Source organism: Salvia hispanica, chromosome 5, assembly GCF_023119035.1.
Source record: "Salvia hispanica cultivar TCC Black 2014 chromosome 5, UniMelb_Shisp_WGS_1.0, whole genome shotgun sequence".
Lineage (NCBI taxonomy): Eukaryota > Viridiplantae > Streptophyta > Magnoliopsida > Lamiales > Lamiaceae > Salvia > Salvia hispanica.
The window spans coordinates 4,055,056-4,069,172 of NC_062969.1; the positions used below are offsets into that span (position 1 = coordinate 4,055,056).

Below are 14,117 nucleotides of genomic sequence, written 5' to 3' on the forward strand. Positions count from 1 at the left end.
GAAAAGTACAAGTTAAATATGTCTTCTAGCTTTGATAGTCATGAAAATTACTTTTATTTTTATTTCAGTGTGTAGAATAATTTCTTCTTACCTCAAAATGTTAAAAAGATTGTGCGTATAAAATTTGGAACCCATTCTAGAATAATCTGTGAGCTAAGAAACACAGCTCTTTCCTGCTTCTTTGGAAGCTCTTTCAACAACCATTGTGTTTCTACGAGCAGCAACGTCGTTCCATCTCCCAGCTTCCGCATATACATTAGACGAGATCACAAAATTGGCTGCTTCCGGAGGCGTATCCAGTTCTGTTAAGCCAGTAACGAAGCTCAATCCTAGATCGATGTGGCCATGAACCCTACACGCGTTCAGCAACATCCTCCAAACAAGTGCATTAGGCTTTGTGTCCATCTTCTGAATAAACATTTGAGCATCTCCGATTTTGCCAGCTCTAGCAAGCATGTCGACCACGCAGCCACAGTGCTCGATCCGTGGCTTGATATGGTACACTTCACTCATCATATTGTATAATCTCATCCCTTCATCAATCAAACCAGCATGATCACAGGCTGACAGAACTCCTAAGAAGGTCACAGAATTCGGAACTAATTTTTCCGCACACATTTGCTGAAAAGTAGCAAGAGACTCTTCTCCTTCACCGTTAACAGCATGGCCTACTATCATAGATGTCCATGAAATCACATCTCTCCGGGGCATCCTATCAAAGACCGACCTAGCTCTCGTAGTGCTCCCACATTTTGCATACATGTCTACAAGAGCATTCCCTAAAACCACGCTTCCTTTGAACAAATCATCGTTTTCCACAATAGAATGCATAAGCCTACCGCGATGCAGATCCCCTGCATCACCACAAGCCATAATCAATCCCAAAACTGTCACTTCATCTAGTCGTAAATCCCTAAACTTGATCTCATCAAGTTGCTTCAAAGCCTCCCTAGCAAGTCCAGCATCAACATAAGCATGTATCATTGCATTCCAATACTCAATCTCTTGCTTTGGTAGTTCATCGAAAAGTTTCCTTGCAGAGTTCAACTTTCCACACTTTGCATACATGTTGATCAAAGCCGTCCCTACAGAGACATCACACTCCATCCCAATAGCTTTTACACGAGCATGAACCATCCTCCCCAACCAAAGATCTCTACGAGCAGCACAAGCAGACAACAAGCAACTAAACGACGCTCTATCAACTCCAATCCCCTCTCTCCTCATTTCTCTAAACAAGGAAAACGCTTTCACAAACTCTCCACTCTTAACATGCCCCCAAATTATCGAGTTCCACGAAATCAAGTCTCTCTCTGGCATTTCCACGAACACATTTGAAGCATCACCAATGTGCCCTAATTTAGCATAAAAATCAATAAGCACATTGCACATTTCAACACTCCATCCCAATCCCATCTTCCAACTACAACAATGAAGCGCCTTCCCTGCCCTAAATTCCCCAAATTCAACACAACCAGATATCAAAATCACGAAAGAAACACAATTAGGCTTCACATTTAAACCGAAACAACCACGCAGCATCTCAACAAACAGTCTCAATCCCACATCAAAATTCGCTCTCCTAACATTCCCAGATATCAGGCCATTAACAACAACCACATTTTTCTCCGAAACCGAATCAAACAACACATCAGCGTAGCTCATCAAATTCGCAGAGCCTGAATAAAAGCTAACGAGACTATTCGACACATTCACATTGTAATCCAATCCAAGCCTAATTATCCGGCAATGTATCGATTTACCTTCACGAAAAGCCCTAGCTTTACCACAAGCTTTAATCAGAGAAGCATAAACAAAAGGGTTATTGCAAAAAGGGGTGCTTGGTTCATCAATACGCATTTTTTGAAACAAAGATAGCGCCTTTGAAGGGCGGGTAGCTGATGCGTGTCTGATCATGAGATTCCATTTATATGGTTGTTGAACTCGGGGGAAAAGTTTCTCTGCGTGAGTGAGAGTTGCCTGGTTAGTGAGATAGAGCTTGAAGAGAGAGAGGAGAATCGAGGGGTGCTGGAGTTGGAGGCCTGTGGTTATTGCTAGAGAGTGGAGCTGAAAGAGTTGCAGAGGGGAAAGGAGATTGGAAGAGCCTTTGTGAAGAATCAACCGAGCTAAGGGAAGATGATAATTCATGAATTTTGGGGTTTATGGAGTTTTTCTGTTTGAATGGGAAGTTCAAATATGCAACAAAAAGCTCAACTCATTTATTTTTATATTTTTACACATTATTTATACATTTAATCTATTGATGCAAGAAAAGTTTTTGACATTGGTCAAATATTTACCTTTTAGTAAAATTACTTGTGACCTCTTTAATTTCTACATATAGATTAACATGCACTTTTATCTCACATGATAGGACAATGTGACAAATCATAGTGGTATTTTTATTAAGACAAATGACAAATCATATTTTAGTGTCAATATATCAACTCATGGATGCCTTTTTGTAAATTGCCAGTACTACTCAATATTTAATGACCAACGATATTAGAAAGCGTAACGTAAAACTCGTCATTTCGTTCTCATTCCATTTGTTAAAGAAAACAATATCTATCTATCCTTAATCTACACTTAAATTGACAAAATTGTCTGGCCCAATGAGTGAAGATCCTAATCTACACTCACAACTCTACGTTATAAAAGACACAACATTTGTGCGTAAATTGACCTAACAATATCCCATACCAAAAGTCTTAGGTTCGAGTCCACTGTAAAAAAAAAACACGATATTTGTGCAACCACAAACACATATAATATGTACTCCATATAATTCGAAATTAATGTATGTTCTTTTCCAATTAATGGCATGATCACACACCATCCACCAAATTCTGTGCAAGACATACTCAGAGAATAAAGTAATTGGAGGTTTAAATGGAGAAATATTATTGTGAGATTTGTCCCTACAATTTGTTAAATGAATGGAGGCCCTTCAACCTTGTTTTTCAGCCACCACTTCCACTGAAGCCTCCATCAGATTTTTCAGCCCCTCCTATTAAATGACTCCTTCTAAACTCAATAGAATGTAATAAATACTCATTCAGATATCATATTCATTCTAACTACTATAGTGACTCTTATGCATGCCTGCATTCTTTTTTATTCTTGCAATTAATCCACTTTTCTCTATATTTTTGCATTTATTGATGTCGATATTTTCACAACTTGGACAAGCGAGATCAGGTATATGCAAGCTGTGACATTAAAATGAAATGGCACATAATCATTTCTGTCAAAAACTGGATTGTTTTTTTTTTTAATCAGAAGTATATACTTTTGCTCAATCACAATTTTAAAGAAGAGTCCTAAATCTTCTGTACAAGCAAGTAGTACATACTTTGTAACAATTACTTTTCAGAATTAGCATCTATGAGTAAAATACATTTATTTAGATGAATTGAATTTTGTGATACCCCAATGAAAGTGATAGTTTCAATTATTTAAACTAAATTTATTCGATTCATGTCCCGTTAAAACAGTTAATTAGATTGAAGAAATTCAAGTAAAAACTACTCCATACAATTATGCAATCATCTACTATCTTATTATCAATATTGGAAAGTAAACACTATCTTATGCATGCATAAGTGAATTTATTTTCTTTACAATTGAAACTTTAAAATGTGCAAAGAAACAAGAAACAATCTTAAACCCTAAAATCAGAAGAAACAAAATGAATTAGTAAGTAAAGTGGCCACAGCACACAAGCATGAATTTAGGATCCACTGTATTGCTGTTATCTACCTCCTCCCCATGCCTACTTAAACCCCACCCTTTCATCAAACACCTCAAACCAAAACTTCCACAATTTCACTTCACTTTCCCTCTCTCTTTCTCTCATCCAACCCCTGCCATGGAGACTCAAGACGGCAGCAGCCTTCGCGTCGCCTCGTTCTCGTCCTACATCGACAAAGGCAAAGAGAGCCTAGTCCACCGCGTCTCCGCCCAAGACCACACCAACATGACCATCAAATTATCCAACCCCACCCGCGTCGACTCCTTCTCCTCCCGCTCCTCCGAGCACAACCCCAACTCCGCCTTCACCTTCTCCCACCTCACCCCCAAACACGCCGGCGCCGGCGAGATCAGCGTCTTCGGCGCCGACCGCTACTTCAACATGAAGCTCGAGTACCAAACCAAAACCCACCCTCCCACCCCGAGCCTCTGCTCAGAATCCTCCGCCCCCACCACTTGCCACAGCCAAACCACTCTCCTCCCTTCCAACCAACCATCCAAGCACAAAAAAACCGCATCCCGCATCTTCACCGGATTCGGCTGCAAAACCCCCTGCTTCGGCTATAAATCCGTCCAAATCGACGAAATCAAAGATCACCCGATCAAGAAGATCCAAGACATAGAAGAGTCGCGGAAATCGATCGAGGTGTTCGGATCCAGGAAAATTAAGGACGCAAAAGGAAGCGAAGTAGCGACGAACATGGAGCGGAAGCTGTCGATGCTGACGTGGGACGCGATTCCCAAGGGGGGGAAGAAAAATCTCCCGACGTCAACGATCGGGAGCACTAGCGAAGTTGGTGACGTGGCGAGCGAGGCCAGCTCGGATTTATTCGAGATCGAGGAAGTTTCTGGAAGCATCTACCCGCTTATGCAAGGTGCGGACGACGACGACGACGACGAGCCGAGCTGTATGATGAGCCCGGCCACGTCGCTGTACGCGCCGAGCGAGGCCAGCATACAGTGGAGCGTGGTGACGGCCAGCGCCGCAGACTTCTCCGGCCTGTCGGAGTTCAACGACGACAGCGTCAGCGCCAAGGTTGTGAAGACGAGGGTTGTTAATCAAGTGCAGAAGAGTAGGCCGACGGGATTGCTCGGGTGCAAGAGCATTAAAGCTGTGGATGTTGCTAATCAGAATGTTTGTGTTAAGGTTAAAAACCCTAATTAATTAATTTTCATCAACGTGCAATGTGTATGTATGTGATTGCCATTATTGGAGAGTTTAATTTTTGTGTGTTTTTTGGTCTGAAAAGATTCATGTGTATATATGTTGAGGGCGTTTCTTGTCTGAGGAATTTGATATAAAAAATCAACAATTCAATATTTGCAATATATAAGATTGTGATTAATTGAGATTTTTTAGGGTAATTGAGAAATGAGATGCAATATCAGCCACTCATTTTTATTAAATGAGTGGTCCAGATTTTACCACACAAAAAATATTTTTAGATTAATTTATTTTGAAAGGGCAGAATGGTAATTGCAGGGGCTTATTCATGATCCTTCCGTCAAAACTCTCACTCTGAACAACATGAATCGTCTTCCACCGCCGCTGACTTCAGATCCTGTGCGCGAGCTCTGGTCGTCTTCCACGGCGGATGTGTCGGAGCGCATCGCCGGCATCGGTGTGAAGGAGCATGTATCCAGAATTTGATGCTATTCGACAGAGAGAGCTATTTGATGCTTTGCGAGCGACGTGATTCGATTGCTGGTCCAGAATTTGCTAGAAGCCTCGATTACTAGGTTTAATTACTTCCTAGTCTAATTCGCTTGCAATTCTTCCTCTGTAAAACTTGCTGTTGCCGATTTTATGAATTTTAATTAAGGTGAAATTTTACTGATTTCTGTAAAATAGAGGCATTTTGATACGTCTCTGTTTTTTTTTTTTTTTGCCTTGTAGTGCTTGTTGTGATGACTGTAGACTAAGTAGTTGTTTTTCCTTGATCATGATTTGATGAGTTGCTATTAACTTGTGTTTTTGCTATCAACATTTTTATGAGATTTTTGCTTCTGTTGCAACCATATTACCATATTTTTGCAGTAGATGATTCAATTGTATTGGATGTGAACTCATTTGAGAGATTGATTTTCCAATATTTGCTTTTGTTATAGGATTTGAACTTTTTGCAAGCTTAATTGTTGATTTGTTTATGGAATTGGAAGTATTATCAGGAATTGGATGTCAACAAAACTTGGATTTGGGTTGCAGAATTTACCCCAAGAGAAGATGCCTCAACTTGTACAGATAATCAGGAAGAGGGATGAGCATTTGGCACAGGATGGCGATGAAATTGAGCTTGATATTGAGGCTCTTGATACGGAGACGCTGTGGGAACTTGATCGGTTTGTGACCAATTGGAAGAAGATGGTGAGCAAGACAAAGCGGCAAGCGTTGATGATGAACAACAATCCAGCTGCTGGAGTTTCTATTCCCTCCAGTCCTGTTACTGATGCTGATGTGGTAAGTTTAATTTGCATCAAGATTTTTGTCTTTTTTGTGGTGTTTTCACTGTTTATTCATGTTGTTGGTAATGTTGTGTAGGGCGCATTGAGCGACAAGAATGATGATTGTGGCAAGATGATGAAAGAAAATGATGAAGAAGATGTAGATATTGATGACGATATGCCAGCAGCGAGCTTCCCTGCTGTGGAGATTGAGATTGAGAGAGAAGGTGTTGTTGGGCAGGAGAATGATGGTGTTGTTGGACAGGAGAATGATGGTAGAGGCAATGCCAGCAGTAGCTCAAGCAGTTCTGGCAGCTCAAGTAGCGATTCGTCATCCTCGAGTGGTATTGATACTGATTCTTCTTGCGTTTCTACATTGTGTTGGGGGTGAAAGTATGGAAAACGGAAACAGAAACAGATGTTCATTCGTTTGAGCTTGTTTTTTACAGATTCTGATTCAGGGAGTTCCTCTGGTAGTGAGTCCGACGCAGATGATTGACCAATTTGATGATTGAACTTTTATTTGATGATTGAATTGGATGTCTGGCAGTTTTGTTGCTTTTTCTTGCCTGTTAACTGTGATATCTCAACTTTGTTTTAGTTCATTTGATATTTTGGCTATTGATATGTGAATTATAAGTGTTATTTTTTAGTTGTTGACATTCGATATTCTCGGTATTGATATGTCAATTGTAAGTGTTATTTTTTAGTTGTTGACATTTTAATACGAGTTGTTGACATTCGATATTTTCGGTATTGATATGTCAATTATAAGTGTTATTTGTTAGTTGTTGACATTTTAATACGAGTTGTTGACATTCGATATTCTCGATATTGATATGTGAATTATAAGTGTTATTTGTTAGTTGTTGACATTTTAATACGAGTTGTTGACATTCGATATTCTTATCAATATTAATTATTTTTGAGAAATGAGATGAGATGCAATCTCAATTGAGAAATGAGATTATTTAGGCTAATTGAGATTATTTAGGCTAATTGAGAAATGAGATGCAATATCAGCCACTCATTTTTATTAAATGAGTGGTCCAGATTTTACCACACAAAAAATATTTTTAGATTAATTTATTATGAAAGGGTAGAATGGTAATTATATGTTTTAATTAGGGTTTTCAGCTTGTGTTTGGGGATTGGGGATTCATCTTCACCACCGTCTTCAATCCTGAGCAAGTGTAGTAGTATCGATGAGGTTTCCACAGATAAGAAAAGAAGCACAAAAATGGCCACCGCGTCTCCGGCGAGCTCTACGCCGCCGCGCTCGCCAGGATGGACGACCTCGAGGGGATCTCGCGCGGCCACTACGAGCGCCGCCCGATCTAGATTCAGATCCAGACCCATGACGATGCGGAGACGGGGATCGTGGAGGCGGAGGCGTACTACGCGCACAGGAGCTACGTGAGGCGAGGCGGATGCGGCGGAGGGAGGAGGAGTATAACTGCTAACAGGATCCCTTGCCCGCCGCGCTCCGATTCACCCCTACTCTCGCTGCTGCTCCGCCATCACCCACTGCAGTCGCTGATTTGCAATTCTACCAATTCGTGTTGGCTTCGATTCAGCTTTGAGGGCAATGTAGCAGATCTGTTGCTGTTTTGGGGATTCTGTTTTGATCTGAGTGTTGTTTGTTAATTGTGATTAATTTTTAGGTTAATACTTAATCATTGTTGTTTGTGTTCGGGTTTGAGTGTGCGAAATCTGTTGTATTATGATTCTTAAATTAAATTAATTCATATTTGTCGTTTTTGTGTCGTCTCTAATTTCCTAATTTTTTTTTTCTTCCACAAATTTCTGTTTCTTTTTTATTGTTGTTGGATGATTTATCAAGTATGAAAGGAACGGAAAATACGTAAAGAATTCTGCTTTTGAGGCAAATGTTACGTGTCTCTCTCTTTTATTTCTCCAAATTAAAGCATGAAATATTTTGCACTCTGGTTGTTTGGTAATATTTCTCATTTGAAAATTAGTTGCTAAGATTTAGTTATCTCCCTTTTTTAATATCAACTATGCATGTCAACTACCTATATAATCTATGTCAAGTCAACTACACACATATAATATCAATTACATTTACAATTCATGTCAAATACACACATATAATGTCAACTATGTGTACAATCCATGTCAACTACATATACAATTCATATCAACTACACACATATAATGTCAACTACATATACAATTCGTGTCAACTATACACATATAATGTCAACTATAAGTTGTTAACATTTGATGCAGGCTATTGACATTTGATGTGCAAGCTATTGACGATAATACCCCTAGTTGACATAAACTACACGCTGTTGACATCGCACGAAAATTATGAATGAGTGGCTGCATCAAATGTCAACAACTTATAGTTGACATTATATGTGTATAGTTGACATGATTATGCCAACTAGGGGTATTATCGTCATTTCATTTCTAAAATGGCGGAATATCGAATGTCAACAACTCGTATTAAAATGTCAACAACTAAAAAATAACACTTATAATTCACATATCAATAGCCACAATATCAAATGTCAACAACTCGTATTAAAATGTCAACAACTAAAAAATAACAGTTATAATTCACATATCAATAGCCACAATATCAAATGTCAACAACTTATAGCAAAATGTCAACATCTTGTCAACAACTTGTATATAGTGTCAACAACTAAAACAATTCTTGTAATTAAAAAATAACTACTATTTTATGGCTCTGCACATCATCATCGTCATCATCAATATTGAGAGTGCTGCTTTTCACTCTATTCCTTACAAGATCAAGATGTTTTCCACTCTCTCTCTCACTCTTTCTATTAAATATATCAATATGTTTCTTTCAAGAACCAAGAAGCTATGAAAATCTTAGCTCAAGAGGCAAACAGAGAGAGAGATTAGCTATGGTAAGATATCAAGACCAATAAAAAATCAGCAAAATTAAGTAAGACAACAACTCCATCAAGAACAATTTCAGCTCAAGAATAAGAAAACAATCCACCAAAAAAAAATCCCTCATTGAAAAGAAAGGAAACATTTGCTAGAAAAACAGAACACATTCAACCATCACTATAAACAAGAAAAAAGAACATTTTATTCTGGAAAAAAATCGAATCTTAATAATTAGATTAGCGGGACAAATCACTCTAAACATTCACACGCATAAACGCACACACCTTCTGAATCAATTCATCAAACACCTGGAGAATCTGATCAAGCTCCACCACCTCCGCCGCCCCCTTGCGCTGCTGGTGGCTCCGGAACGGCACCAACGCTCTCTTCACCTACTGCAGCACGGAGAAGAGCTCCGGCGGCACGCCCTGCGGCGGCTGCTGCTGCTTCGTGATCCACCACGGCGACAACGCTTCCCTCGAAGCCTTCCTCCTCTCCAACGGCTTCACCGTCCCCCCTTAGCTCGATCCCCTCAAATTCACCATGGAAATCCTCACCGACCTCCAACCACTGGAACAGCCGGAGCAGTAGCCGGAAAAATCAATTGAATTCATCTCTCCTCCTCCAATTGAACACAAAATCAGATCTGGAAGCTCGAGAATCCACGAAATCACACTCATATCCTTCCGATTCTGGAAAATGATTTACAGAACGAAGCAATTGCTCGTCACCAACACATTGCAAGCCATAGGAGTCGGAATCATGCTCGGCGCGATCTACATCAACATCGGATTAGACAAATCGGGGATCGAGAAGCGATTAGGTCTCTTCACGTACACACTCATCTTCCTCCTCTCCTCCACCACCGAAACCCTCCCGATCTTCATCAACGAGCGACCAATCCTCCTCCGAGAAGCCTCCAGCGGTGTCTACCGCCTCTCCTCCTACCTAATCGCCAACACGCTCGTCTTCATCCCCTACCTCCTCGCCATGCAATTGTCTTCCCTGCTTCTGTTTACTTCCTATATTCATGTTTCAATTGCTCATATTCTTCAGCTTCAATTTTGGGGAAAAAACGGTATTGCACAAAGTTCATCCAATTCAATCCAAAATTTTTGCTCAACAAATCCAAAAATTACACAACGAAATGACACTTATACCCCTGTGTTGACATAATGTGGTATCTGTTGATATTTTGTTAATCTTGTGAATTAGTGGCTCACATTGCATCTCATTTCTCAATTTAGCTAAATAATCTCAACCTAACAAGACACTCTAAATATATCCATAATTAATAATGTAATGATAGTTATACAACGAACTAAGATGAGCCAACATTTATAAATTCTAACTTCCATTACGTAATATACGATTTTATGTATTTATAAATGCTTACTCATTGTTCTCCACATTTTAAATTCTGTTGTAATTTTAATATCCCTATTTTCGTAGATTGTGATACATTGATTAATTTATAAGAAGTCTAAAAATGAAATATTACTCATATGTAAAAACAGAAAATTCAAAATAATGTTGAGAGTGGGATTTGAACCCACGCCCTTTCGGACCAGAACCTTAATCTGGCGCCTTAGACCAACTCGGCCATCTCAACACATTTATCTAGATTTATTATTTTATTATCTATAAATATTATGTACAGTACTCCTACTATAAATCATTTCTAGCAAAGTGCTGATTTAACAAGAAAAATGTGTATGACCAATACGTGAATATGACTCTGTCAACCATACTCTTTCTTATATAATATGGGTTTAATTTAGTGATCGAAAAAAAAAAATGATCTCAAGGTTGTGATCACAAAATGTTTTAGACAGATACTACTATTTAGAGCTTTCTAATGGTAATTTCGGATATTCTATTGCATTTTTGGTGAATATTGAAAGTTAATGCATTTGTTGATCAAGAAAATAGACTATATTAGAAAAAACAAAATTTGAATACCGATAATGTATGCATATATAAATACTTATAATTATTTATCTTTTTACATTAATTTTATAGCTAGCTTTTATCTTACAATTGATAAGGTATACATTTACTTTTTGTACAAAGATACAACAAACCTAGATAAAGATAAATATATGAATAATTAATTTTTTTAGGGACCCAAACCTAATTGTTATTGTTGTTGATGCTCTAATTGGAAATGGGTCATTAAAAGAAATTGTTGGCCTTTCGTTCTTTATGAAGACTTTGATTTTTCGATTATCATAACTGTCATCGTGCGATTGATAGCATAATTTGGCTTTTCGGATGCCAATACCTTTGGCCTATTGGCTGTCGTAGCTGCCATTGACTTTATAAGGCGTGTTGATGGCAAGACCTTCCAAGTTTTCCATCTTCAAGTTTGCTGATGTCTAGAGTCATACACCAAATTGAGTTCATTAGTTGCATATATGTTTGTCTTAGCGAAGATTTTCTCGAGTCAACTTACACTGGTTTATTGTATTTTTCATTGTAATTTCCACTTAATATTTTTGTTTTATTCCTTTGTTGTAATAGAAAGTGGTATTGTTTGTACTTTTTTATTTTATTCTTTCATTGTAGAGTGAACTACAAAAATAGTCATTGGGCTATGCGTTTATCTCGCCAATGAACTCTGGACTTTAAAAATATCCACAGCCAACCCTGGACTAAGCATTTATCTCGAAAATAGTCATTTTTCACTGTTTCGTGACGAAAATACTCTTTTGGGTGGTTTGGGGGGGGGGGGGGGGTGGACAATTTAGTCTTTTTACATTTTAAATATGATATTATTTCAGTGATGTACTAAATATGATATTATTTCAAAATTATCATTCTTCTTCCCTTTTGACATCCTTCACTTTGTTTCTTTATTTCAAATATTAGATTTAATTTTATAAAATTAAATTTTAAATTTTGATTTTTAAATATTAATAAAAAAAATTTAATTATTAAAACTACTATTAAATGAAAACTTAATAGTTTAAATCAATATTTGATAGTGTCTAATATTTAATCAATAAGGTACGACGACGCCTTAGTTTTAATCAATATTTAATAGTTTTAATCATAAATAGATCATATAACACGATTTATTCTGAAATAAATATGCATATAATGTAAGACTAATATAATTTTTGTTTATTAATTTGAAAAAAATCAAAATTAACTAGAAAATTTCAACAGAAATTCTCCTTTATCAAATTTTTAGTAGTATCAATTTTTTAGTCAACTTCATAATATTTTTACTTTAAAAACAATCAAAATTAACTAGAAAATTTCAACAAAAGTTCTCCTTTATCAAATTTTTAGTCAACTTCATAATATTTTTAGTCAGATTCTCTTATATATTAGATGCATATTTATTTCGAAATAAATCGTGTTATATGATCTATTTATGATTAAAACTATTAAATATTGATTAAAATTAAGGCGGTGGCGTACCTTATTGATTACAAATTAGACACTATCAAATATTAATTAAAACTATTAATTTTTTTATTTAATAGTAGTTTTAATAATTAATATTTTTATTAATATTTAAAAATTGAAATTTAAAATTTACTTTTATAAAATTAAATCTTATATTGAAATTAAGAAACAAAGTGAAGGATGGCAAAAGGGAAGAAGAATGATATAAAATTAAATCTTATATTGAAATAAAGAAACAAAGTGAAGGATGGCAAAAGGGAAGAATAATGATAATTTTGAAATAATATCAGATTTAGTACATCACTGAAATAATATCATATTTAAAATGTAAAAAGATCAAATTGCCCAAACCCCCCAAAACCCTCCAAAAGAATATTTTCGTCACGAAACAGTGAAAAATGACCATTTTCAAGATAAACACTTAGTCCAGGTTGTCCGGGGATATTTTTTTTAAAGTCCGGGGTTCATTGACGAGATAAACGCATAGTCCAAGAACTATTTTTATAGTTCACTCTTCATTGTAAACGATCGAGATTTCTCGTTATACACAAAACAAACTGATAGGTAAATTTTGTCCAAACACCACGAAATAGTAAAAACTTTGTGAAACAAACTCGATCAATATTGAACTTGGAGACTTGAAATTGATACTTAGATATATAATCTTATTTTTTATTTGGATACATTATTATTGTAGAAAGTAACAACTCAAAGAAGAGGTCCCGGAATGGAATGTTTCTCAAGGGACCAAATTTAGGTGGAACATCAATCTCATAGTGAAGGTATATATAGTTACTTCTAGGTTTGATCAAAAACACACACTAAAAACTAGGACCACGTCAGAACTAAATCTCAATGGCCAGAATTCTTGATAGTGTGTCGCCGTGTCGGTTATACTGTGGTTGTTTGCATAAATCTAATACTCCCTCCGTCCCAAGATAAGTGAGCACAAATTTTTCAGTACGAGATTTAAGGAAATTGGATTTTGTTAGTAAAGTGGAATGTGAATAAAATAAGAGAGTTAATAAAGTAAAGAGAAAAATTAAGAGAAAGAATACCAAAAAAGGAAATGGTTCACTTATCTTGAGACGTTCCAAAAAGGAACGTGAGTCGCTTATCATGGGACGGAGGGAGTACTCAATTAAACAGTTAACGCTTCTTTAGTAGTACATGCGATAAATTGGGTAGGGGCGTTTCTTAATTAATGTGATTAAGAATATTAGACGCAGATTAATATAAGTAGCTCAATGGATCAATATGTTAAAAAATAATTTAAATGCAATATATTGATGGTAAAATCTGTTATCTATCGAGTGTCTATACAATGTATACTAGTAGTACTACATTATTGACCCAAACAAATTTGGGCTATTTTTCTTTTCCAATCAATGGGCAAGCCCAAACCGCTAATTCATTCATATATTAAGATGGATGTTAATTATTTATTGTGGAGAATGTCATTTCTCTTTGCATTCGTCATCAAAATTGCACCATGCATTCTCCATTCATGTCAGATTTAGAGCATCCGCAATGGTCGGCTAGCGACCGGCTAGCCGATTCGTCGCACTAGCCGATCGGCTAGCCGAACCATTGCAATCGGCGATTTTTTT

At 36.9% G+C, this 14,117-nt stretch overlaps 4 protein-coding genes and 1 non-coding gene across 5 annotated transcripts in view; 3 read left to right on the plus strand and 2 right to left on the minus strand.

Moving 5' to 3' along the window:
* Positions 1–46: 46 nt before the first annotated feature.
* On the minus strand, positions 47–2,163 carry LOC125187898 (pentatricopeptide repeat-containing protein At4g14170-like). The gene has a single exon (XM_048084547.1). It carries the CDS (start codon positions 2,146–2,148, stop codon positions 154–156), a length of 1,995 nt encoding a protein of 664 aa, XP_047940504.1. The 5' UTR covers positions 2,149–2,163; the 3' UTR covers positions 47–153.
* Positions 2,164–3,806: 1,643 nt separating this feature from the next.
* Positions 3,807–5,594, plus strand: LOC125187627 (protein PHYTOCHROME KINASE SUBSTRATE 3-like). The gene is made up of 2 exons (XM_048084248.1): positions 3,807–4,900; positions 5,237–5,594. Exons 1-2 carry the CDS (start codon positions 3,872–3,874, stop codon positions 5,402–5,404), a joined length of 1,197 nt encoding a protein of 398 aa, XP_047940205.1. The 5' UTR covers positions 3,807–3,871; the 3' UTR covers positions 5,405–5,594.
* A 324-nt stretch (positions 5,595–5,918) lies between these two features.
* LOC125187628 (transcription factor GTE2-like) lies at positions 5,919–6,791 on the plus strand. Its single transcript, XM_048084249.1, has 3 exons — positions 5,919–6,211; positions 6,293–6,539; positions 6,645–6,791. The coding sequence occupies exons 1-3, from the start codon at positions 5,930–5,932 to the stop codon at positions 6,692–6,694; spliced, it is 579 nt and encodes a 192-aa protein (XP_047940206.1). The 5' UTR covers positions 5,919–5,929; the 3' UTR covers positions 6,695–6,791.
* Positions 6,792–9,789: 2,998 nt separating this feature from the next.
* Positions 9,790–14,117, plus strand: part of LOC125189246 (NAP1-related protein 1-like) — a 9,550-nt gene continuing 5,222 nt past the window's right edge. Inside the window, exon 1 of the mRNA XM_048086541.1 lies at positions 9,790–10,168. Within this exon, the coding sequence (XP_047942498.1) occupies positions 9,790–10,168 (379 nt within the window). The remainder of the gene's footprint in view (positions 10,169–14,117) is intronic.
* Positions 10,622–10,702, minus strand: TRNAL-AAG. Its single transcript has one exon. It is a non-coding gene; the product is annotated as a tRNA-Leu (tRNA).

What these genes read in the sequence shown, in the direction of transcription:
- LOC125187627 (XM_048084248.1), top strand. Translation starts at nt 3,872, where the DNA reads ATGGAGACTCAAGACGGCAGCAGCCTTCGCGTCGCCTCGTTCTCGTCC. An exon ending in ATCAGAATGTTTGTGTTAAG is followed by an intron (nt 4,901 to 5,236) that starts GTTAAAAACCCT and finishes TGGTAATTGCAG; the next exon opens with GGGCTTATTCATGATCCTTC.
- LOC125187628 (XM_048084249.1), top strand. Translation starts at nt 5,930, where the DNA reads ATGTCAACAAAACTTGGATTTGGGTTGCAGAATTTACCCCAAGAGAAG. An exon ending in CTGTTACTGATGCTGATGTG is followed by an intron (nt 6,212 to 6,292) that starts GTAAGTTTAATT and finishes AATGTTGTGTAG; the next exon opens with GGCGCATTGAGCGACAAGAA. An exon ending in CGATTCGTCATCCTCGAGTG is followed by an intron (nt 6,540 to 6,644) that starts GTATTGATACTG and finishes TGTTTTTTACAG; the next exon opens with ATTCTGATTCAGGGAGTTCC.
- LOC125187898 (XM_048084547.1), bottom strand. Translation starts at nt 2,148, where the DNA reads ATGAATTATCATCTTCCCTTAGCTCGGTTGATTCTTCACAAAGGCTCT.